Source organism: Nicrophorus vespilloides, unplaced genomic scaffold (assembly GCF_001412225.1).
Source record: "Nicrophorus vespilloides isolate i.1.1-1 unplaced genomic scaffold, Nicve_v1.0, whole genome shotgun sequence".
In the NCBI taxonomy this organism is placed as follows: domain Eukaryota; kingdom Metazoa; phylum Arthropoda; class Insecta; order Coleoptera; family Silphidae; genus Nicrophorus; species Nicrophorus vespilloides.
In genome coordinates this window covers 166,814-189,789 of record NW_017096512.1, presented here as the reverse complement: position 1 = coordinate 189,789, position 22,976 = coordinate 166,814, and the positions used below count along the sequence as shown (strand labels likewise).

General features: G+C 35.9%; 5 protein-coding genes across 7 annotated transcripts; 2 read left to right on the top strand and 3 right to left on the bottom strand.

Annotated features, from left to right (window-relative positions):
- Nucleotides 1-2,523: 2,523 nt before the first annotated feature.
- Nucleotides 2,524-5,572, bottom strand: LOC108557251 (probable cleavage and polyadenylation specificity factor subunit 2). The gene is made up of 9 exons (XM_017913692.1): nucleotides 5,166-5,572; nucleotides 4,842-5,107; nucleotides 4,544-4,789; nucleotides 4,077-4,488; nucleotides 3,867-4,022; nucleotides 3,527-3,807; nucleotides 3,046-3,468; nucleotides 2,796-2,986; nucleotides 2,524-2,720 (listed from the first exon to the last, which is right to left on the bottom strand). Exons 1-9 carry the CDS (start codon nucleotides 5,312-5,314, stop codon nucleotides 2,628-2,630), a joined length of 2,217 nt encoding a protein of 738 aa, XP_017769181.1. The 5' UTR covers nucleotides 5,315-5,572; the 3' UTR covers nucleotides 2,524-2,627.
- A 1,573-nt stretch (nucleotides 5,573-7,145) lies between these two features.
- Nucleotides 7,146-9,732, top strand: LOC108557299 (tRNA (cytosine(34)-C(5))-methyltransferase). Of its 2 annotated transcripts, none has more exons than XM_017913755.1 (5): nucleotides 7,146-7,329; nucleotides 7,405-7,482; nucleotides 7,537-7,736; nucleotides 7,791-7,968; nucleotides 8,023-9,732. In XM_017913755.1, exons 1-5 carry the CDS (start codon nucleotides 7,279-7,281, stop codon nucleotides 9,646-9,648), a joined length of 2,133 nt encoding a protein of 710 aa, XP_017769244.1. In that variant the 5' UTR covers nucleotides 7,146-7,278; the 3' UTR covers nucleotides 9,649-9,732. The 2 variants fall into 2 exon arrangements, with proteins under 2 accessions (XP_017769244.1, XP_017769243.1); XM_017913754.1 differs by having other exon boundaries at nucleotides 7,146-7,347.
- Nucleotides 9,733-10,074: 342 nt separating this feature from the next.
- Nucleotides 10,075-16,773, bottom strand: LOC108557282 (guanine nucleotide exchange factor subunit Rich). Of its 2 annotated transcripts, XM_017913731.1 has the most exons (18): nucleotides 16,571-16,773; nucleotides 16,358-16,510; nucleotides 16,185-16,292; nucleotides 15,937-16,089; nucleotides 15,260-15,443; nucleotides 15,064-15,197; nucleotides 14,916-15,007; nucleotides 14,391-14,850; nucleotides 14,120-14,332; nucleotides 13,704-14,064; nucleotides 13,369-13,646; nucleotides 13,165-13,312; nucleotides 13,001-13,110; nucleotides 12,811-12,942; nucleotides 11,877-12,759; nucleotides 11,315-11,822; nucleotides 11,059-11,247; nucleotides 10,075-10,998 (listed from the first exon to the last, which is right to left on the bottom strand). In XM_017913731.1, the coding sequence occupies exons 2-18, from the start codon at nucleotides 16,496-16,498 to the stop codon at nucleotides 10,647-10,649; spliced, it is 4,446 nt and encodes a 1,481-aa protein (XP_017769220.1). In that variant the 5' UTR covers nucleotides 16,499-16,510; nucleotides 16,571-16,773; the 3' UTR covers nucleotides 10,075-10,646. The 2 variants fall into 2 exon arrangements, with proteins under 2 accessions (XP_017769220.1, XP_017769219.1); XM_017913730.1 differs by having other exon boundaries at nucleotides 16,358-16,773.
- Nucleotides 16,774-17,023: 250 nt separating this feature from the next.
- On the bottom strand, nucleotides 17,024-20,824 carry LOC108557291 (N-terminal kinase-like protein). The gene is made up of 10 exons (XM_017913743.1): nucleotides 20,497-20,824; nucleotides 20,168-20,431; nucleotides 19,887-20,110; nucleotides 19,735-19,825; nucleotides 19,360-19,674; nucleotides 19,079-19,300; nucleotides 18,600-19,020; nucleotides 18,226-18,542; nucleotides 17,825-17,968; nucleotides 17,024-17,754 (listed from the first exon to the last, which is right to left on the bottom strand). Exons 1-10 carry the CDS (start codon nucleotides 20,608-20,610, stop codon nucleotides 17,461-17,463), a joined length of 2,406 nt encoding a protein of 801 aa, XP_017769232.1. The 5' UTR covers nucleotides 20,611-20,824; the 3' UTR covers nucleotides 17,024-17,460.
- A 71-nt stretch (nucleotides 20,825-20,895) lies between these two features.
- Nucleotides 20,896-22,900, top strand: LOC108557292 (DNA polymerase epsilon subunit 2). Its single transcript, XM_017913744.1, has 7 exons — nucleotides 20,896-20,963; nucleotides 21,015-21,566; nucleotides 21,623-21,742; nucleotides 21,793-21,934; nucleotides 21,990-22,225; nucleotides 22,280-22,640; nucleotides 22,705-22,900. The coding sequence occupies exons 1-7, from the start codon at nucleotides 20,896-20,898 to the stop codon at nucleotides 22,780-22,782; spliced, it is 1,557 nt and encodes a 518-aa protein (XP_017769233.1). The 3' UTR covers nucleotides 22,783-22,900.
- The last annotated feature ends 76 nt before the right edge of the window (nucleotides 22,901-22,976 follow it).

Sequence of the window (22,976 nt, the reverse complement as noted above, 5' to 3'; positions counted from 1 at the left end):
TCATGCACTGCATAAACTGTACACAAATAAAGAGAGAGAGGGCGAGATTGATGCTGCAAGATAAGTCAGTATGAATGAAAAGCGCTGTGGTGGGGCAGGACGCTCTCATATTGGTGGCTTTTTTTCAGTTTTTAAGTCGTCCGTTCAGACAGATTGAATTTGTCAACGACACATGTAAAAGAATATTTTTGTTGTCCGATTCTTTCTTCTTTTTTCTTTTTCGCTTAGCTTCGCTTGTAAATTATACTTCTGATGATCGGGCAGTAATTCGATCATTTTCATAGTCCAAACTGTATACTGCGCAAGTAAATAATTCATGTACTTGACGCTCTCTCCTCAATTAAAACCCATACATTATTTATAATTATAAACAATACAATTAACTGTAATTACTCTTCACTTGCTGTGCGTATAAATATTGAAACTGTTGCAATTTGTTTAAATATATCATTCTTAAATTATTATTGCTTTCAATACAAACAAATATTAATAGTTATTTTATTATTTCTTTGTATTTTATTACTAAGAAATACTTAAATGGAAGCGATATTAATAGTTGAAAATACAAAAACATTCAAATAAATACTGTAAATAAAATGGACAAAATTAGTTTCAAAATAATAATAAATAATGATTTGTAACTAACAGATAAATATTTTTCAATAATTATCATACATTTTTAAACTTTCAGTCCGTCATTTTTCTTAAAAAAAATATTGTTTGACTTTCAAATATTTATTTAACTGATGAAATCGTTTCCTTATTACTGGAGCGAATTACGCATGAAAACATTGTAAAAATGACTCATTTCTTCTTAATGTATTAGTTTTTTTTCAATATAAATAAATAAAATATATTATGTGTGTGTTTTGCTGAACCAACCAGTTTCATTCATATAATTACGCAAAAGTTTGTTTTTTTGTAACATTAAATTAATTACAAACGTAGAAAAAAAATATGCAGTAAAATGTATATTTAAAGAAATAAACTCAAAATTGATACTTATTTAAATACAGCACAATCATATTTTTTTTGCAATAAATTATATTTATTTCTAGAAATTTTGCAATTATATTTTATTGAATCGCAATTCATTTTTAATGATTGGTATTGATAATTATTAGTTACAAACTATAAAATGTTATAACATTTTTGTAATATTCATAAATTATTATATTAAATAATTTCTAAAATCAATTTAGTACATATTTTTTGTTTAATAATTATTTCTCTATGAACTTTTTTATTGAAAGTAAATAAATGTGTCTGAATCTAAACCAAATTTTCTTTCTGTTTTTCTTTCTAAAAATTTCATTGAAATAATTGAAGTTCATATTTTTAAATTAATTGCAATTTGTTCAAAATTTATAGACTTATAAAAAAATACATATTAAATTTTATTTTAATAATTTGAAGATTCTAATTTAAATATTAATAGGTCTTAATTAAGTATTTCTATATATTTAATTAATTAATTAATTATTTCTAAATAGTTTATAAAAGTATTTAAATACTCAAATTAATTATTATGAAATTATATATTTTATGAAACGAAACACAATTGTATCTTTCTATTTGAAGATTTCGTTTAAATTTACATTAATAAAAGAACTAAACACACGTCATATTTAAATATTATCATAATTGGATATATAGGCAACAAGTTATAATGAAAAATGTATAAAATAATTGAAGGCAGTTAACATTTAGATTGTCATTAATACGACTGCGATTTTTGTTTAATTACACAAATTATATAAGAGATGTCGTTCTTTATTTATTTTAAATCTGCATCATTCAAAAATGTCCATTTTACCTATCGCATTTTATATTATTTATTTAGTAATTTGTATTGGCTCAACTCTGGGCCAATGACTGCAGTCTTTACGCCCATTTTTTAAATGATTCAAAACAAAATTATGTTCGAAAACTTGTATTGATAAAAAAAAATCATTACAACTTCTTCAAAATCTTACGTAATTAAAGGATATAAAACGTTATCTTACCGTTTGTTGAAGTTCGAAGCATCATTCGTGATTAACTATAGTCGAAACACCTTAATATATTCATGGCAAAATCAGCAATGATACAAATATTTAATTTTGTTCTTCTTCATAAATGTCACTTTGTTTAAACTAAATGTATCAATTGTTATATAACATCCGTCAATAAGATTAAATAAATGAATGCTACCAAAGCCTCTCTTATTATAGTCATTAAGATATTAATGATAAATATATTTATTAAGTAACATATTAAAAAATATAAAACTTTGTTTATTATATACAATAATAATTATAAAAGAAAAACAATGTATAACAAGTACAGTATAATAGGTAAGTGCACAAATGTCTAAACACAACCTTTATTGGAAAACTATCGTATTCCACTTAATTGTTGCACCAAGTTGATTATATTTTTGAAATTGTCCTGTTCTAATAAATGATCTAACTTTCTTAAATGATAATTAAGAAATTTAAAAAGGAAACACACAAAAACATATTTTTCTTTTTATTATATATATAAATTAATATCGTATATTTCATCTTAAAGCATTGAATTCATATAACTTTATAAAAAAATATAGTTTCATTTTCTATAAAACTGAAAAACTAAACTTTCACTGCTCACAAAATTGCGTACTGATCGTAGAGCAATTCCCGAACTTTGTAATATTCCTCAGATATGCATCCCTCCACAATAACTTTACCAGTCTCAATCTGAAATTGAAGGACAAAAAAAAAACCACAAATTATATATTACAAATTATTCGTTGATGTAGAGTCACAACTTACCCTTCGAATAGCAATTGTTCCATTGCAGCACCAAAGCACACCTCCTGAAAATTCTGAACTTATATTTGATTTCGACAGAATCTGCTTAAACTCTGACAGTTTCAATTCGTTAATGTACACTGTGTCGTGTGGTATTTGATTCAAGCATGACATGGGTTCAAGCGCGTATGTCTTCAAATCTTCTTCATCGACTGAAATAAAATGTAAGTTAAGTTCAACTCATATTTATAAATTGGGGTGGAATATTTACCTTCCATTAGTTCGTTATCAATGGTCATCGGTTTTGCGTCTAGTTGGCTTTCTCTAAGTACAATTTGAGCGTTGATCCAAGCAAGCTCAGCTTCTTTGGCTTTTTGGAATTTCAACTGAGACACCAGAGCGTCCGTCAGTCGAACCTGGTAAATGTGAGTTTCGCTGGTGGCGTCGATGATTTCGCCTCTTGCAGGTGCGAAAATTCTGGCATCTATATGCTCCTTGCAGTAATTCTGTATAGCAAACGTGCTTTCTTCGTTTCCTCGCACCACAGCTATTCTTCTAGGCTTCAGTTGCGACAGAATTTTCAGCAAAGATTCACCGTCGGATCGTCCTTCGAAATCGATATATTGCACTTGTGCGTTTACTTGAACGGTACGATTAAGTACAATACATTTGGTTGGAATTTCCGGCACCTCGGCTACAAAACAGGATCATAATTATATTCTAATTAATTATTAATTTAAATGATCAAGTACCTATGAACTCAGTTTGCTCCTTCTTTATAACAATATTCTCTTTATTATCGTCCGGCTCTGCAACAGCATCGGCCAATTTGTAATCCTCAGTCTTGATAATTTCACCATAATCATCAGATTTTATTTTATCTTCGTGGAATGGAAACATGGGATGCTGCTTCTTTGTAGCTTTAAAGAAACCACCATGGATTTTACCTTCCTGTTTAATCACAATGTCATGCTTTCCTTTGGATATTACACTCATTTCAATGTCGTCATCAGAGTCAGAATCTTCGTCTAACCTAAAATTTAAAAATTTTCCTATAAAAACATGCACAATATTATTATAAAAAAATATTACTTGTTACGATCTTCTTCCTCAGCTTTTTCCTTCTTCTGACGTTCGTATTCTTCTAGTTCAGGTCCCTCAAGTTTCACACGCTTCTTCACTTCCAAATCAATTGTTCGGTTTCCACCATTGTCAACCAAATCTCTAGCCAAAGTGCCAGGAGAAGTCCTATAAAATAAAATTGATTAGTACATTCATCAAAATAAATTTATGAATCTTTACCTAGTAGTGATAATTATACTGTTATTAGGATTGGAGCACCACTGCAGGAATAATTCTCTGGAAAATCCGCTTTCCATATCTGCGCAACTGGCTAAAACGACTTTCGGACTGGGGACTTTCGATAGTTCGTGCAGGGAATGACACAATTGCAAATGTTTGAATTGAAATGGATTATTTCTCGCTCCTTCGAAACTTTTCATGAGTTTATCGCTCATCCATTCTATTTGTGATTTGGCAAATTCGACAACGTTGTAGCTGACGTTATTTAATAATGCCAGGGAATATGCGAATAGTCCTGATTCTTTGTTCCTCCACAATTGATCTAACATGTGTGCTAATTCCAAAACTCGTCCGGCCGTGTCAACTGATATTAGCACGTTCCCATTATTCCTTAATGTCTGAAGGATATTAGCTAAAAAAAGCAAACGTTAATATGATAAATTCAACTTTTTTTTTAAATCAATTACTCATTAATTTTTCATCCCTAGTTCTGCGCCTTGCTTGTTGGTAGGTTGCATTGAATGCATCTGTTATAAACAATGAGGGTCGCTGCAACTTTTCCAATTCGCAGCCATTCAAATGTCTCTCTTTCTTGTGATTAAAATCATTAGCATAAATGATATCCTCTTCACCAACTTTCATAATCTTCCAAATTGTTCCACCAATCATGTGTCCAGCTGGCAGTGGAGTTATTGTTAATCCATATCCTTTGCCTACGAAAGAAGTTCTATAAAATTTAAGTTATATTTTTAACACAATATTTACCTTTCATGGATACACTCTGATTATATTTCAATTGTGTAATTTTCTCAAAAGCTAAATCTACATCATCCAAAGTAAATAAGTTAAAGTCTTCGACATTTGTGTGAGATTGGTACAGATCATACATAAACATTTGTCCCATCTTATATACAGGTATTGTGGCATATATTGGGCAATTGAGTCCTAATTTTCCAACCATGTAGGGCAATGCACCTAAATGTGAGGCATCTGGGTATGAGAGCAGTACAGCATCTATTGTATTGGCATGTCTGTGGAAATAACATTTAGATAATAATAATAATGTTGAAATTGTTGTATATTATTTACCTTTTTAATTCTTTCATAAATTCTGGATCAAAGTGTTCATTCCAACCACAGTCCAAAAGTATACGAACATCATCTACCTGCAATAGGTAGCATGGTGGAGACTCATCCATTGCTCCCGAAAGAGCTTGTAATTTGATAATTGAAGTCATTTTTACAATAAATATATAAACTGTATATATAAATGCACATAAACACACAAATATTTGTTATGTTATTGCCTGTTCAATTCAGCTGCTGATTTTCGTATGATTGTTTTCATTCAAAAGCACTAGGAATACTCTGACACTAATATACACAACTGAAGTCACAAAGGGCACTGAGGCACTGACTGAGGGCTGCTAAGGGCAAGGATAGGTTTTATATGTTTAGCACCATTTAGCACTACCGAGCAACATTGCCAACATGCATGTATGGTTGGTATCAATGTAAATGAAGAACTGAAGTTTGTGATGGGCTATGTATTTGGTTGCATATCGTGAAAGTATAATGGGTTGCATATATAAAATATATTTAAAAAAAAATTGAATAAACGTAAGCAATGTAAAGTTTTTGTTTCTTTGTATAAAACAGGTGTAACTTATATAAAATTACATTTATATATAATAAATAAAATTATATTAAATAAATTTAAAAAAATATATATTTATGCTTTATTTTGTAATTTAGTTTGTTCTGTAAATATACACTGTATATATTAATAATACTTATAAACTATAATGAGAAAAAAAAAACAGTCAAACCTAAATAATTATTGTCAAAATAACATTAAATTTAAGCATGGTTAAACATTATCACCTGATATTTCTTTCTTTATAAAGACTTCAACTAAAGTGAACGCTTTTAAAACATCATTGGGTACAATGTCTAACCTGTCCAGGGTATTACTAATAGTTTTCAAAGCATACACTGTTCTCCCATTTTCATTTTCACCAGTGCTATCATTCACTATAGGTTTGATGTCCTGTTTCCACTCGTTATATTCATTTAATGAATCACAGGTCTGATCATGTTCATCCTTTTCTTTCTCTTCTAATGAATTATTGTCAGCTTCATCCTGCTCTTCATTCTCCTCTGATTTATCATCTTCAGCACTGTTCATTGAACCATTTTTAGAACTTTCTGATCTTTCTTCACTCATTACTCTTTCAACTATTTCATTGTCTGAAAGAAACTCTCCTTTAACTGAAGCAGGTAGATTGTTTTTGAAACACCACAATGTTTGCATGTTTATGCAGTACTTCTTATTAAATTTTTGCATCCAGCTTCCAGATGCAGTAAAATCTTTTATGGACAATTTCTCTGCTAGAAAAGTAGCTTTTTCTTTGATAATGCGACTATTTAATATCTTATTGTAAGCTACAGCCTGTCTAAAATAAATTATGATAGCTTTATTCAATCTATAATATTTGGACCTTCTCAATCTCTTCAAATGCCAATTCGTTATGCTATTCAAAATTAAATGTCTGTTCTTGTATATGAGGGTAATTGTTGATGCATTTGTGTTATGTTCTTTTGCTAAATGCAATTTATCCTCACCGTTAGCTACTTGATTTATTATGTTCATTTTATCTACTAGAGATATTTCAGTATGCTTTCTCACCATGGTAACTTTTATGAATTTTTACACTTAAAAAATATTTCTACTTTGTTGTTGTCTTTAGGTTAGTGATTCAAACCAATTCAAACTGATTCAAACTTCAAACCAAACGAAAACAATTCCTTCCGTTCTTTGTTATGAGATGGATGTTGGTACATGTGCTCTTTGGTTCTTGAGTATACTTATCAATCCTTACCCAAACAAAAGTATGCAAATTATGATACAAACAATCTCTAACATTTTAGCATTTCTTTTTGTACTCCAACTATTTATAATATTTTAACGATATTAAAACAAAAATGTATTGCAATAATTGCATTCAAAATAATCAACATTTAGAATTTTATATTGTGACCGTTTATGCAACACTACTAACACTCAACTATAGGTTACGTTTGTAGGGTTTAAGGTTATGTTGTTCATTTGCAGTGTTTGCAGGTCGAAGACTGTAACAACACACGTGTTTTATAACATAAATAATTATTTTCGTTCCTTGTTAGTGTTTCTATTGACGAAATGGGTAAGAGGAAGGCAGGTTTTCGGAAGGGCAGAGCCTCGCGCGCAAAAGTAAGCAAAGTGGAAGAAGTAAGCTATCAAACATCTAGAAGACCTTAAAACAATAATCTCAAACTTTGTATTTAGGCACAACCAGGTGAAGACAACAGAATACCTTACCAGGATATTGTCAAGGGGAACGAGAAATTTGAACAGTACTACAAGGTAAATTAATTTATAATTTTTGGGTTAAGTGAATTAATACGGAGATAATTGCAGACTGTGGGTATTTGCAAGGAAAGTGAATGGGATGAATTCATGCAATCCATTAAATCAGATTTGCCAACGACATTCAGAATAACTGGATCCAAGAGTGTGGCAAAAAAAATGGTTGAAGTTGTTAAAGGGCAATTCCTGAAAGATTGCTTAAACAATGGCCACACAAATGAATTTGACACAACAATTTATCCGTTGCCATGGTGAGATACAATGATTTTTATTGTTGCTCTTTTACTAAGTGCATTTGTTTGTAGGTATCCTGATAATCTGGCTTGGCAGATGAACTTAACGAAAAAAGAAATCAGACGTGAAGAGGCTTTTTACAAGTTGCACAACTTTTTAATTATGGAGACGGAGAATGGTACAATTTCGCGGCAAGAAACTGTTAGCATGTTGCCGCCGCTCGTACTCGATGTTAAGCCACATCACACAGTAAGTTTTTTGGAAATAATATTTTTTATATAAATACTTATAATTGTGGAAAAGGTTTTAGATATGTGCGCCGCTCCGGGATCGAAAACCGCGCAATTATTGGAGATGTTGCACGGCGAAGACGACGCCATCCCATCTGGATACGTAATTGCCAATGATGTTGATAACAAAAGATGTTATATGTTGGTTCATCAAGCGAAGCGTCTGAATTCACCGTGCTTGGCTGTCATCAACCACGACAGTGCTATTCTTCCGAATTTGACGTGTTCAATGCCAAACGGTTCAATGGAGCAAGTGCAGTTCGATAGGATTCTTTGCGATGTGCCGTGCTCTGGCGATGGTACTTTACGTAAGAATCCCGACATCTGGATGAAATGGACTCAGGCCAATGCAATTAATCTGCACGGAGTTCAATCGAGGATTTTCAGGAGGGGCTGCGAACTGTTGAAAGTCGGTGGTCGCTTGGTCTATTCAACGTGCTCTCTGAATCCACTAGAGAACGAAGCTGTAATCCACAGATTGTTGTCCGAGACTGACGGTGCAATGAGGTTGGTGGACGTCACCTCCACTCTTCCAGGCCTGAATTATTCTCCGGGCATGGAAAGTTGGGTAGTCGGGTCGAGGAATTTAGAGTTTTACAAGACATGGGAAGAGGTTGACGAAAATTGGAGAACGACGATTCGGCCGCAGATGTTCCCACCGAAGCCGGAGGACAGAGCCAAATACGAGCTGAATAAGTGCATTCGTATTTTGCCGCACCAGCAGAACACTGGCGCCTTCTTCGTAGCGGTTTTAGAGAAGCTGAAGCCGATCAGTCCGAAGGAGAAGTCTTTCAAGATCATGAATGCGGAAGAGGAGAGGCTGAAGAAGGAAAAGGAAGACAGGTTGCCGGAGAATCAGAGGAAGAGGAGGAGGAGGGACGGATACAGGGAAGATCCTTTCGTGTTCTTCAAAGAAGACGAGGACGTTTGGCCAGACATCAAGAGTTTCTATGAACTGTCCGATGACTTCGATTGCAAGAATCTGTTGGTGCGTTGCACTGTCGGTAAGAAAAAGAATATTTATTTGACATCTTCGGCGATGCGCGATTTGGTCATCCAAAATCAGGGCACGATCAAATTCATCAATACCGGTGTCAAACTGTTCGTCAGATCAGATAACCGCAACATGAAGAAGTGTCCGTTCAGAATAGCGAATGATGGTCTTGAAAGTATATTTAATAGCATAGGACCTGGTCGCAGGGTGACAATTCCTAAGGACGATTTGATCACCTTATTGATGAACGATACTCCAGATCAAGCACCACTCATTGAATCTCTTTCGGAGGTGGTGCAGGCACAATTGAAAGATTTGGCCGCAGGAAGTTGCGTTCTAATTTACAAGGAGGAGGGTGAAGATGGTTTGGTATTGCATTTGAGCGGATGGAGAGGAACGACAACACTCAGAGTATACATGGCTCATTGCAATTCCGTGCATTTGCTGAGGTTATTAGGCGGAGATGTTTCCAAATTCGATATCAATAAATTCCAGAAAGCAAAGGACGAAGTTGCTAAGAAACTTGCGGAAGAAGAGAAGGCAAGTGACGAAGCAGAAACTGGTGAAGAGGAAAAGGCGAGTGATGAAGTTGAAACTAAAACTGAAGAAAATGTTGAAAATAAGGACCAACCACAAGCTAATTAATGTTTTGTTATCTTATCCATTGTAATTGGATAAAAGCAATTTAAGTTATTATTACGGAAAAATAATAATGAAGAAATGTCTAATTTAGGCACATTTCAAATAAAATAAAATAATTTTTATAATTAATATTCCTATCGTTTATTTATGTAAATTGTAGTCAAAAAAACGTTATTAACAAATACAAAATATATTATCGTAGGTAATTATTAACAAAAACATCAAGAGTATTACAATTTACAAATATCAATATTATACCAGCCACGACCGTTCTATTTTTCACTTTGACCAAGCGGCGTGACATTTTAAGACCCCTCTCCCAGTTATTTCTTCTTCAACTCTTACATTCTGAGAATATCATTCTCGTGTTCCTCTCTTAAAAATACTTATATACACATATAAACGTAACACATAACCATTCCGTTTAAAAAAAGGAATCCATATCAAAAAAATTGACAACTGTAGTATGCTTTTCTTTGCTTGCTCTATCTAGCCCACTCATCGCAAAAAAAAATCTGGTATATAACTTTATTTTTCATCTACAAAAGAAGTAAGGACCACTAAGTTCATCGACTATTACGAACGAGAACTATAGTCGAACCTGTCTGTATTGATTTTTATAATTTACTAATGCTTTACGCAATTTTTTAAACAATACATTCACTAGACTTTTTATTTCCTAAATTGATTACGCCTATAAATACTAAATTAAAAATAATATAAAATATTATTGTTTATCTCCCAAGTCTATATATAAAATACGTTTCTGATGATATGATTCACTATTAATTTTGGGAAATAATTTTCTTCTTTACACTAATTGACTTGACCTGGATGAATTCAATCACACAAACACACATATAAAAGTTAATAAATTAGTGCAACACGTAACAGATGTAAATTAACAGAAATAATAATTATAATTCAAACACCACCAACTGTAAAGAAAATACGTAAATTTGTACATAATTTTTACTCACTAATGGGCGGGGCGTGTGTGTTTAAGAGAGGATGCAGGTTGTGCTCTCTGGAATGATTGACGCCTCGTACGTTTCCGGCAAATTGTTCGGAACGTCAGGCGGATGATGATTGGTGCTCACTTCACTGAGGCGTTCCTTTGTCGCAATGTTACTGGACACGCTGCTCTTTGCAGTGTGGCTTCCCACGGATTCGTTATTAGAACTGGCCTTGCGTGTCCTTTGGACTGGAATCGGGGAGGACACTTTGCTCAGAGTCGCGGACACGACTCGCTGGTGGTCCAAAATCTGTTGATGTTGGATTTTAGTCGCCAGAATCGTTGACAGGACGGATATTTGATTTTGGATTGCCAGCATAAACGGTTTGTAACCAAGACTGAAAACAACGAATATAAACAATTTCATTTTTTTCTAATTTAATTTTAAAGAGATTTACCATTGAGAATGAGTCCAGTAATGGAGGATTTGCAGTCCCTGTTTAAGACGTTTCACAGACTCTATGGACTGATCAGGTGACTTCGCAGCATTCACGGTCCTCAAAACAGCCAATGCATCGCGCAATAACACGGAAATTAGCAAAGACCACTCCAGGCAACTCGCTTCCATAAATAATTGCAATAAATACCTGAAACAAAACTTCAATTTATAAAAAAAAACCTATTACATTTAAAAAGGTATTGACAACAAATTACCTTAATTGAACTTCAGATCTCTGTGATCCTTTGTTCCCGCCATTAGACAGTTGTTCCAGGATCTGCGTGGACGGCACTTCCCAGTTTTCGCTACCTCCGGTATTGACGAAATCGCGATCTTCGCCCCAGACGGAGCTGATAACACTCATATCGTCCATTGCTGCGTTGGCACGAATTTGAGTCTCCATCATTCGGTAGTTGCCGATGCTTGTCCGACTCTTAGCGTTAGCGTCAAACAGATTGATCTTCTTCTCGAACCCATCATCATAGAACATGGGCTTCGGAGATGATGCATCCATCTCCGTGATTTCGCTGGCGTTCGTCTCCGTCACCTGCGACGACATCTCGATAGTATTCTGAGGAGTCACCAGACCGGCGACGCAAGGCACGCCCGTAAAACTCATGTACCCCGAGTCGCCGACCCTCGACGAAGGCACATTTATGGACGTATCGATATGAAGAGCTTTGAATTTATCATCGATGTTCGGACTTTCCGGTAATGATTGAGCTACAAAAAATAACGAATTAACTAACAACAAAAGTTCAATATCTAAGGAGTTACCAGAATTGGGAAGAACATTGAGTTCGGCCGGATAGGGCCAACTGAAATCCTCGTGCAACTGTTTGAGACACGCCACGAAATCGTCGATCCTTGCAGCGCGTTCACGCTCTTTCCCCAACCACGCGACTAAATGGAAATCCAGATGAGCGGCAAAATAGCCGAGATCCGATAATCGACGCAAAGACAACAACCGACGGGCGTGTCTCTGCAGGATAACATCAATGAAGAACTCTTCAGCTGTGTTGCTACTGGTGGAATCACGATTTTCGCTTTTAGTTGTTCCCCCTGTCACGCTTTTCTTCCTCCTCATAACAACAGGTGATTCAGCGATTGTACTTGCGGCCAAACTCACTTTAGCTTCAGGTAACTTCGGCGTGATAGTCGTGCTAAAACTGCGCGCCCTTTGCACGTTTCCGAGTATAAGCGAGATGTCTTCGGCGTTCGGTGACACCGGAGGCGTAGTCTGCGATAAACTCAATTTATTGGGTAGAATCATCGAATTACGAGGAGATTCCACGTCATTTGGGTCGATCGCACGTAAAAATCGTACTAGATCTTTGGCCAGCTCCCATTTGGATTGATCCAAAGCGGTGTCCAACAAGAGCGTAGCATGCTGGCGGCTGACTGAAGAAGTTTCCAAATTTTGAAGGATAATTAAATAAGAGGCTGCTGTATCTAGATGCCTATTAGCCATGCACTCTTGGAAGAGATCCTTCGGTTTACCAGCAGCAGAGAATAGGTATGGCCAGAGCGCAATTTCAGTTTTTCGGGCGCACTGGACCACGGTTTGCAGATAAACCGGAAACTCCATTATAAACTCAATCACACTCGGCAATTGGGCATCAGGTATTGGCTCTTTACTCGTAGCTTCTTCCTCTAAAACCTACGTAATTTAAATAAGTTAAAGTTTCTTTTAATAATTAATCACACTTACTTCATGTAATAACAATTCGAGAGAATGTGGAAAATATGGTAGACTTGTACAGCTCCTTGCAATTTCCCACGCATGATATCCCAAATTTCTTCTTATAAGTTGGCGCAGAATTTGGTGTAAATATACTTGACTCTGAAAAAGAATTATTAAATACTTTTATCAAAATACTTTTTTTATTTTTATAACTTACAGTACGTTGGAGAACGTTAAAGGGCAGTGAGAATGGGGAATTAGAATCAGTCGTATACAAGACTGTATCATTTTCAGCCCCCAAAATAATAGCATCTTCAAATAGTATTGCTGAAAGGAACAGAAAAAGTTACCAAATGAAGCGGACCAAGTGTTTAATCTTACCTAAAGGATATATACGCAAATGAAAGGGTAACATAATCCGTTTCGACATGAAGGTGTGGCTTTTGTCACCGTCTCTGGGGTATAACGGTAACCAGACTCGCATTCCATGGGAACCACAGAACAACCATAAAGCTTCGGTTAAATGAGCCTACAAATATAACAATTTAATAACATAAAACCTTTTTTTAAGTAACATGAAATTACTTTATCAGCTTTCCTCTTGCTAGGGACCCATACATTCTCCACGCAACTGGCCAATACAGTTGGCATGGAACAAGTGTACCGATCGCCGTTCTTGGCTTCCCTTTGGACCATCAGGAGACGCCCACTTATATTCAAAACCATACTCTCGGAGTTGTTGTTTTGGCCACGCCCGCTCTCAGTACGTAGCGTAGTCAATGTAATCGATACAATACACGCTGGATGAATGCAGAGCGCTGAAATATCGATCACCTGCATCTTGTTTACTTCCACATAACCAACTGCAACATAAACCGTATAATTATAGGATTCACTTTAATGTCATAATCGTTAATTACCTGAATCGAATTGCCTCAAATGCCAAATGGTAACTTGTCCATCCGAACCGAAAGTGATCAGCTGATCTTGAAGGCTGTTCATAAGCAAGACAGGGGCGGACACTCGGATAATCTTGGCGAATTTGTTGTCGAGTTTACATTCTTTCGGGTACAATCGGATCTCGTCGCCATTATCGATTATACTGTAGCATCCCAATACCATGTAGTCGTGCCACCAGAGCAGACCGCCCGAAACAATGAAATCTTTTTCTTGGCTTTCGTTGCCGAAGAGTTTCCATCGGCGGGATTGCATCGAGTAATGTGCTAACCCGGTACGACCCGCAATGGCCATACTCTGACCATCTTGATCGATCGCTGAATACTACATTAAAAAAATGTTTTTTATAGATTTACTTATGGACAAATAATTAGCTTACTCTAATTGGCCAATTGGTAGCTGAATACGTAGATGGAGTGGGTAGAACCAACCATTGACGACCTTCGGCCAACGAGTTTGTTGATAATGGCGAACCAGCATCTCCAAAAACGTTATCCTCCTTAGACCGATCCGAGAAAATCTTGATCAACGTATCGGCCGAGTTTATGTAAAGCTTATCCTCGCCTTGCAGATACAAATGGCTTTGGTGACTCTGAAAACAACAATTCGTTTAAAATTAAATAAGTTTATTTCAATAATTCCCATCTCACCATGCACGGATTTATTGTCAAAGCACTTTTGGCGAAGTCCATTTGGATCATGTTGGTGGCATTGGCTTCTTCGTTGTCAATTTCGCATGCCTCGTCATTGCCATTGGTGTCTTTCTGTTCGTTATTGCTCGTCTTATCATACAGTTTATGGACCATCCACAGTTGATATCCTTCCGTTCCCCATTCCATTGAGATCACATGGAGTGGATTGCGTTTCTGAAGATCGACGTGTAAACCGTAATCCCAGGCCAAGGAGCACATCAGCAGAGCTCCGAACGTCGACCACATTGCTATGCCTCCTCTCTTCCAAGATACAGCCATGGCACAACCATCCGGAGTCCAGCAGATCTCGTGGACCGGACCCGGAGATCCTGGATAATCTTTACTACTTAAAGTGCAAGCATGAGACACAGCCAATCCACCCGTGCTTTCATCTATGTGATACACTATGCACTCAGCACTGAAAACAATTAATAGGAAAATTAATTACAACAGAAATACATAACTTAAGTGATGCAAACGCACTTTTCTCTACCAAAAGTTATCAATCTGTATTTGTGATTGACACTAGCGCAAGTCGCGTCTTCGATGCCTTGGGCCCAAATCCCTTGAACTTGCTGCAAGTAAATAAAAGTATAAAAAATCTGCATTTTTTTAATAATAATAGTCTTACATTGGGATCGAACCTCAACGAGGAGGCTGTTAAAAAGGCAGCGCGTCCGTCGTTCAATACAATGGCAAATCCACCGACAAGCGGAGAGTATTCAATATCAATTATAAAAGTATTTTCCTCGACAATTGGAATGGCTAAAATTATTATAAAATTGAGTAAATTTGATTAATTTTATTGCTTTTTAATTAAAAGAAACCTTTTGATACTTGCTGGTTGATGCAGAAAGGAATTCTGCGCAAATCCAAATTGTAGTCTCTGTTCTGGGTTCCATCCCATTTGTACCTCAAGACATGAGATTTCGTTGTTGCGACCATAATCTCGGTCATGGTAATGCAGGCAATGCTCGTTATTGCTCCGTCCCATAGCAAAGCCTCTTCGCTCTTATAACAAAGCAAGAAAATATTAATTAACACTAAATAAAATCGAAAATGGTTTCACTTCATCTTCATATTCTAGTGATGTAAGCTAATTATATAAAAGTATAAAAGATAATACATAAATATATATTCAAAAAAAAAATCACAGATATTTAAATACTGTAAAACTAGTTATTTTATACAATAGTAATTAACGCTATAACTGTAGATATCTTATCTTGTTGTAACTACTTATGAACACTATAATATAAGTAATTCAAATACTTTGAATGTAATTACATAAACATGTAGCTAATTAAAATACAAACAACGTTTTGTTAATTGCTTACTCAGGTTAGCCAATATGAAATCCTAAAATTTCACAATTGTAATTAAAGGAAACAAGTGTGAAAAAAAAAAACAAGAGGAAGATGATATAACAGTATTTTCATTCATTTCCATGAGAAATATTCTCACTAATTAATAGATGGAATGGTGTCAAGAGTGTATGCCTTACCAGAGTTAAATGCAGAGGTGGTATGATTTCCTTAATGAACAGCTCGGCACTGTCCCTCCTTAAATTGGCATGTGGTGAATCAGTCTGAATGTAAAGTCCCTTCTGATCGACAATAACATTCAGGGTGTAAAACAGGAGGTGTCCTTCTGAAGTCTAAAATTAATTATGATCATTATGTAAATATTTAACTTAGCCAAAAGTGCTAAAATCTTTCATTAAACAACTCATGTTTATGCAAATGTACTTACAGCAATAACTAATTTACTTGAGTCTGGTTTCCATTCGACAATAACATTTGTTCCAAATTTCTCCAAAGACTGTTTGGGTCTTTGATGGTAAACAATTGGAACGCAAGGCTGGAAGAAAAAGATAGGTTGATTAATATTTTTTTCTTATTTGCATATTTTGGATTCATGTTTACCTTGCAGAACCAAATGGATAGGGTATCGTCTGTGAGGATGGCAAACAGGATTCTGTCCCTGTTCGATGTGACCTGCTTAATGTGTGTGCCTCCAAGATCAGGAATCTGGAGCACCTTTGGCCAACCGATTGGGAAATACATGTTTGGGGCACACTACAATCACGCACACCACTGACGAACGACTACATTCATTTTCATTTAAAAAATGCTTACAAAAATATAATGTTATTAAAATTACATATGTACAACAACAACTCAGCCATTCAGCATCTTCATGCTATTATGCTATATTGCTTACATATTTGACTGGATTTGACAACTCTTTTAATTGCAATCTGAATGCCATCACATTCCAAACTCGATCACAAAATTTTATTTAAAAATATATAAAATAGACGATCGCAAGTTTCACGGAATTAAATACAATTAGGATATTTCATTTCATAGATGAACGTAATTTAATTATGTATCCTTTCGTCATTACTTTCAGTCATGTAACGTTATTTGGGTTGCCTATTGAAAAGTCTTCATAAAATTAATTATTTTTTAACATTTATTAATATTTGAAAGTAAATTTTGATTGGAATAAAATTGAAACATAAATTACTTAAAAAACCGTTTATTTGTAGTTCATTAAAATGTAAACAAGTAATATTTATATGGCGGAAAGTAAAGATTCGACAATATGTATATCTTATGTTTCTTTCTTTGACTCGACAATATCGTTGGAAAAAAGTATAAGATTAATAAATATAATACAATTTATTTACATATATAGTCATGCAGGTAGTAATAATTAATTAGATATAAAAAAGGACTGGGGTTTTATCTCATTAAAACTTTAACCTCCGATGGAAAATCTGAAATCGTGAAAGCCATCAATCGTTTAGAAAATGATTTTGTTTGGTATTTCATTCTCAATCTTCTTCATATAATTTTTGTTTTGTTTTTGTTAAATAGAAAAAAACAAGCTTCAGAAGTAAAAGTTATTCCGAAAGCTTCACAGTTCTCTTTCCGTTATTCCTATCATCGATTTTTTTTGTTTGTTATTATAGTATAGAGAAAAGATATGTGGCGTAGTCAAAGCAAATCGTTTCCCTTCTCTAAATCTTCTTGGAGCCCAGCTTCATCGGGCCACCGGTTTGTCTGGTAGCCCTTCTAGCCTCCAACTCTTTCTGTCTCATCAGCTTCCTCTCCTCACGCTTTTTCTTCGCTTCTTCCAGTTTAGAGTTCGTGGACGAGGGTTCGTCCAACGGTTCGAACTCGGTATCCTCCCATCCCGCTTGAGCCTTATTCCTATTACTAACACCATCCGAGCTCCAGGCGTGTGATGTGTCTACAGTGTTATCGCTCGGGCTCCACGGTTCCGACGGAGAAGTCATTTCAGCCTCAGCTTCCTAATAATGGAATTAAAAAAAAAACATTTTCTTGTAATCGTCAATGTTACATGGTTTTAATTTATCTTACGGGTTCCTCTTCCAAACTTCCCCATTCTTCATTATCCCAACCATCTGTAACTTTATTTGTGGCAGAACCGGAGGGCGGCGATGTTGGATTACTGGTTTGTTCGCCGCCGCCGCTTCCGCTGCTACTGGCCATCTGCCCACCAGTCTGAAGAAATTTAATGCAATGATGTTAAATCCAGAGAATGAACAGAAGAGATGAATAGACAGTTAAGGAGAATGAATAAATGATGTGTATCTTAATGATGAGAATCGTCCAGTTTGTGTTAATTATTAATATTTTTTTGTGAAATTGTTAGAATAAAAAAGAATTGGAGTATTCAGAAGTAACCGAAAAGTAGAATGTTATAACCAAATATAGTAAAATAATCGTGGTGAAATAAAAAAAAATATATTTTTTTTTACCTCGATATCTCCCCAATTTTCGTTTTCGCCCCAATTGTCGTAATCGTAATCAGAAACAGAATCGTTCCCGCGACTGGCGTCTTCGTGTTCAAGTGATGTCATCGATGTTACGCTGGAAGTGGTGGTAGAAATGCTGCTGCTGGAGGGCTGCTCCAAGGAAGCTGGTTTGCTGAGCATGCGACTCGACATGGGATTAATCGATTTCACGGTGTCCGATTGGCTCCTGTAGAATTTGGCAGTGACAGCGGTTACCGCCCATCCGGCCCATGTTGCCGCAGCATTGCTGAGACTGGGCGTGGCCGTGTTCACATCAGCTTCTGAAAATACGAATCAATTAATTATCCCAGATTAATGCGTTTCATTCAGAGGCGTACCCATACTCTCCCTCAGACTTGGATCCTCGGACACCTTCTCCAGTTTTCCTAAGAACCCTTTGATGGTCCTGAACACCGAATCCCTAACGGACTTCTCCGGATCCATCGTGAGCTGGCACAAGGCTGGTAATATCCGAGCGGATACTTCTGCAAGCAAATAGTATTGCTGGGTGGCGGCAAGTGCTAAAATCCCGGCGTTTCTTGCGGGCGGGAATGGATCGCGCATCGCCCTAATGAAAGCAGATATCAGGACTTTCTGTCTAATTTGTGGGTGCAAATGTTGAGCTATCTTGCCCAGGCAGACGGTGGTGTTCGTACGGATGCCGCCTTGCTCGTCTTTGGCCTGTAGTCGAGCAAAATGCCTCAACACTTCCACGTTCAAATTGTTGTAGTTTAATTTTGGTGCTAAATGTATCACAGACTGCAAAACCAAACAAAAAGTTAGATAAAGAAGCATAAAACTCTTGAAATAATCATACTTTGACAGTCTGCTCGCGGATTGTCGGATTCGTATCCATGAATCCGTGAGCAACTTGTGGAAATATCTGATCATTCACAGTTCCCGCCTGAAGATGACCGATGAAATACTCCAATTGCTGCAGTAGTCTGGATCTGGTTGCCCTATCGTTGCTGCTGAACAGTTTCACGACGCACGGTACGATCTTCTTCTGATATTCGGCTTCGTCCAATAAACGTCCAAGCTAAAAAAACAAAATATAATCCAAATCAGTAATTAGATAAATGCTTAAATATAATTTACCTTAAACATTGGAGCTAGAACGGCCGAACCAGCATCTCCGTACTCGAACGCGGTTATCAACTGCGGCAAGATCTTGTGCTTGCAAACGTTATCCGGGAAGTTGTCCAAGTGTGGCGTGAGATTCGAGAAAAAACGATTCTTCTCGTTCTTATCCTTGATCTGTATCTCCTCCAAAAACAGAAGGGTGTCGACCAAATCGTTTTTGAAATAACCGCCGAGTTTCCGGCAGCGCGTTATAATATCAGCGGGATTAGGTCTCGAAGTGGGATTCGCTCCCACCAATTCGCAATACAACGGGCTCAACTGTTTAGGTATCTGTGCAAAAGTTAAACCGAATAATTATTTAGCAATAATAATTTAAATTAAACAAAATACTTTATCCAGAAGTTTAAGATACGATTGTTGATGCAAATGCCCATTGAATGATTCCCATATCAAGCAACCTAAACCCCACATGTCAGTTGAACTGAAACGTAAATTAAATTAACAATAACTAATTAATATGTTAATGTTTTTTCTCCTCTTACCATTTGGTTATTTGCCTTTGCCTGCCTGGATCATTTTTCTCTGGTGGGTCATAGATCTCAAGTGAGGGGATGATTTTAATAGCTATGGAATTATTGTCTTGAGCAGTAGCTACATACTCAACCCCACCTAATTTCCATTCACCAGAAGTGTTTACAAACACTGACCAAATATTCACATTATTATGTCTCAAATTACCATCGTTATTTAAAAATGATAGAGCTCTCTGCAATTGAAGCAAATTAATAAATAAATAATTTATAATAAATATTAAGAAGCTTACAGTGATTTGGAAGATTCCCCATGCAATGTACAGATCCTTCTGAGGACCATCCAACTTTAACTTTTCAATATGTTGAGGCAGTGGTTCTACATATTCTGTAGCCAAATACAGTACTTTCTCAGATTCCAAGCTATCTAAATAGGTTAAGACACTAGGATGCCTTAGAGTTTTCAATCGCTTCACTGCTGCTTTTGCAACATCCAGCTGAGTCTCTGATCCACTCTTAATATCAAACACAAATACAGATACTTCTTCATTGGTTCCCTAAACATAAAACAGATTGATTTAACAACAGGATAAAGATGCAAATTGACATATATCTTAATTACCTTCTTTTTGCCTTTGTGTAAAGTCCAAACACTGTGCTCCTGCAGCCCAAGCACAGGCTCACCTATCTCGAAATTAAAATCCTTGGAAGGATCGCGCGAAAAAAAGGACCACATCGCAGGTGGCTCGATCGGACTTCAATTATGGGCCACAACGCGATCCGAATCACAAACAATTTGTTATTAGTTTACTTTTAAAAACCTAACCTACTCTGACTGTGTATTTGACGTGTGACATATCCAATGATATCATCTGTTCTGTCATCATCTGTCACTATTTGTCAGCAGTATCTTCTTCCAATATGCAACCAAACTTTCTCTAACGTTCGAATATAAAGCACAAATCACAATGTTTTGAACGTAAAAGAGCGCCAAAAATTAGTAATTTATTAACCAACGAAAATGAATCTGGAACGAATCAAGAAAAAGCTCTTCAATGGATTTAAATTGAGCGGTTTTAATATTAGAAAGTGAGTTATTGTAATTGCCTTGACTATTAACTAACACATTTTATTTTGTAGAGAATTCTGTGAGCTCATAATAGAGAAATGCATTGAGGAGCACATCGACTTAACTGATACAGAGATATTCGATGGCTGCATTAAGGATATATGCCAGAGCTTGGAAAGGCAGAACATACATGATAGAAGTATTGAGTTGGAGCATATCAAGCAGGCCATTGAAGTGTGCTTGCACTCAGGCCACGATAAACATGAGACTGTCTTCAAAGTGATTGGTGCTTTTGAATTCCCCAGACTCAGGTATGATCCAGAAAGGAAAAGGTATATGGTGAGTTCCAAGAAATCCACTTTCCTATCAGATGCCAACAGCAAGGCCCAATTGTTTTTGGAGAGGTACGAGAGTATTTTGCAGAGGACAAGGAGGAATTTCAAAAATAAACTTACCACTGAAGCCAATAGAATACAGCTGCAGACAGTTGATTATTTGCTAACTCTGTCTGAGCACACTTTAGATAAAACTGTGATATTGGGTTCCTTATTGCAAGTTTCTGAGGGGAAATATTATTTGGAAGATCCCACTGGGATTGTCCATCTAGATTTAACACATGCTAAGTAATTTAGTTTAAAGTTTGCTTGTTGTTTCCAATTGATTAATTATGTAATTGAAGGTTTCATGGTGGATTATTCGTGGAGAATTGTTTTGTACTGGTGAATGGGTATTACGAAGATAAAAAGTTGATGGTTTCGACAATAATTTTACCACCAGGCGAGGAGTATAATGATTCCAAGTATGCTTAATATTATAGTTAGAAGTAATATATTTAACAAGAAATTTCAGGTTGTCTTTCAGTAATATAAATTATTTTGGTGGCGACTCTTCCACTCCATTGAGACAGTCTCAAGCTTTGAAGGATTATTTGAATAGGAATCCCATGAACATGCTCCTATTGTTCTCCGATGTTTGGTTGGATCACCCTAACGTAAACTCCTAGCAAATTGAATATTTAAAAACGATTTTCAAGTGTGTTTATTTAGGTTTTCGAAAAGTTGGAAATGCTTTTTAACGGAATGGAGGCAAATCCGCCCTCAGCCTTCATTTTTATGGGTAACTTCATGTCCGAATCACACGGGTCCGAGTACATCGAAGTCCTGTCGAAACTCTTCAAACAATTTGCTTCATTAGTAAATCAGTTTCCAAACATTTTGAATAACAGTAAATTCGTCTTCGTGCCAGGCATGATGGATCCATGCACCCCGCACATAGTTCCTAGGTGAGTGTTCGTTTGTTTAAATCGAAAACTTTACTTTAAATCATTGCTTTTCAGGATATCTCTTCCTTCTATAATCTCATCGCAGTTCACGAAAGTAGTTCCGAATGCGATTTTCACCACGAATCCGTGTCGAATTCAATACTGCACCAGAGAAATCGTGCTGTTTCGAGCAGACGTTTTAGCGAAGCTAATGCAAGCGACGATCCACAAACCGCAAAAGGATGAGCTCTCAGATTGCGTAACCAGAACTGTGATTAGTCAAGGACATTTAAGCCCGATGTCTTTGAACGCTCTGACCGTCCACTGGGACTTCGACTATACGCTCAATTTGTATCCACTACCAAATCTGATTGTAATCGGGGATAAATCGGAATCTTATCAAGGCGAATACAAGGGATGCAAAGTTGTCAATCCGGTAATTAAAACAAAAAAACTATATAGTTTTACCAACTAATTCCTAAATTGTAAACTGTTTACAGGGTTCGTTTTGCGAAGGCGGTTTTCAGTTCAAATGCTACACCCCATACACCGAACAATTGGATGACTGCGTTCTGTGATCAAATAATGTTAATATCTTTGTCTTTACTCTTTTTATTATGAAACACGTTTATTTCTTATCGCCTAAACTCATAGTTTTTTTTTATATAATATATATATAAAAAGAAAAAAGTTTGTTTTTTTTTCAAATTAAATTATTAGTAATAAAAATGTTACACTATATAATATATAAGATAAGTATACACTTCAATCC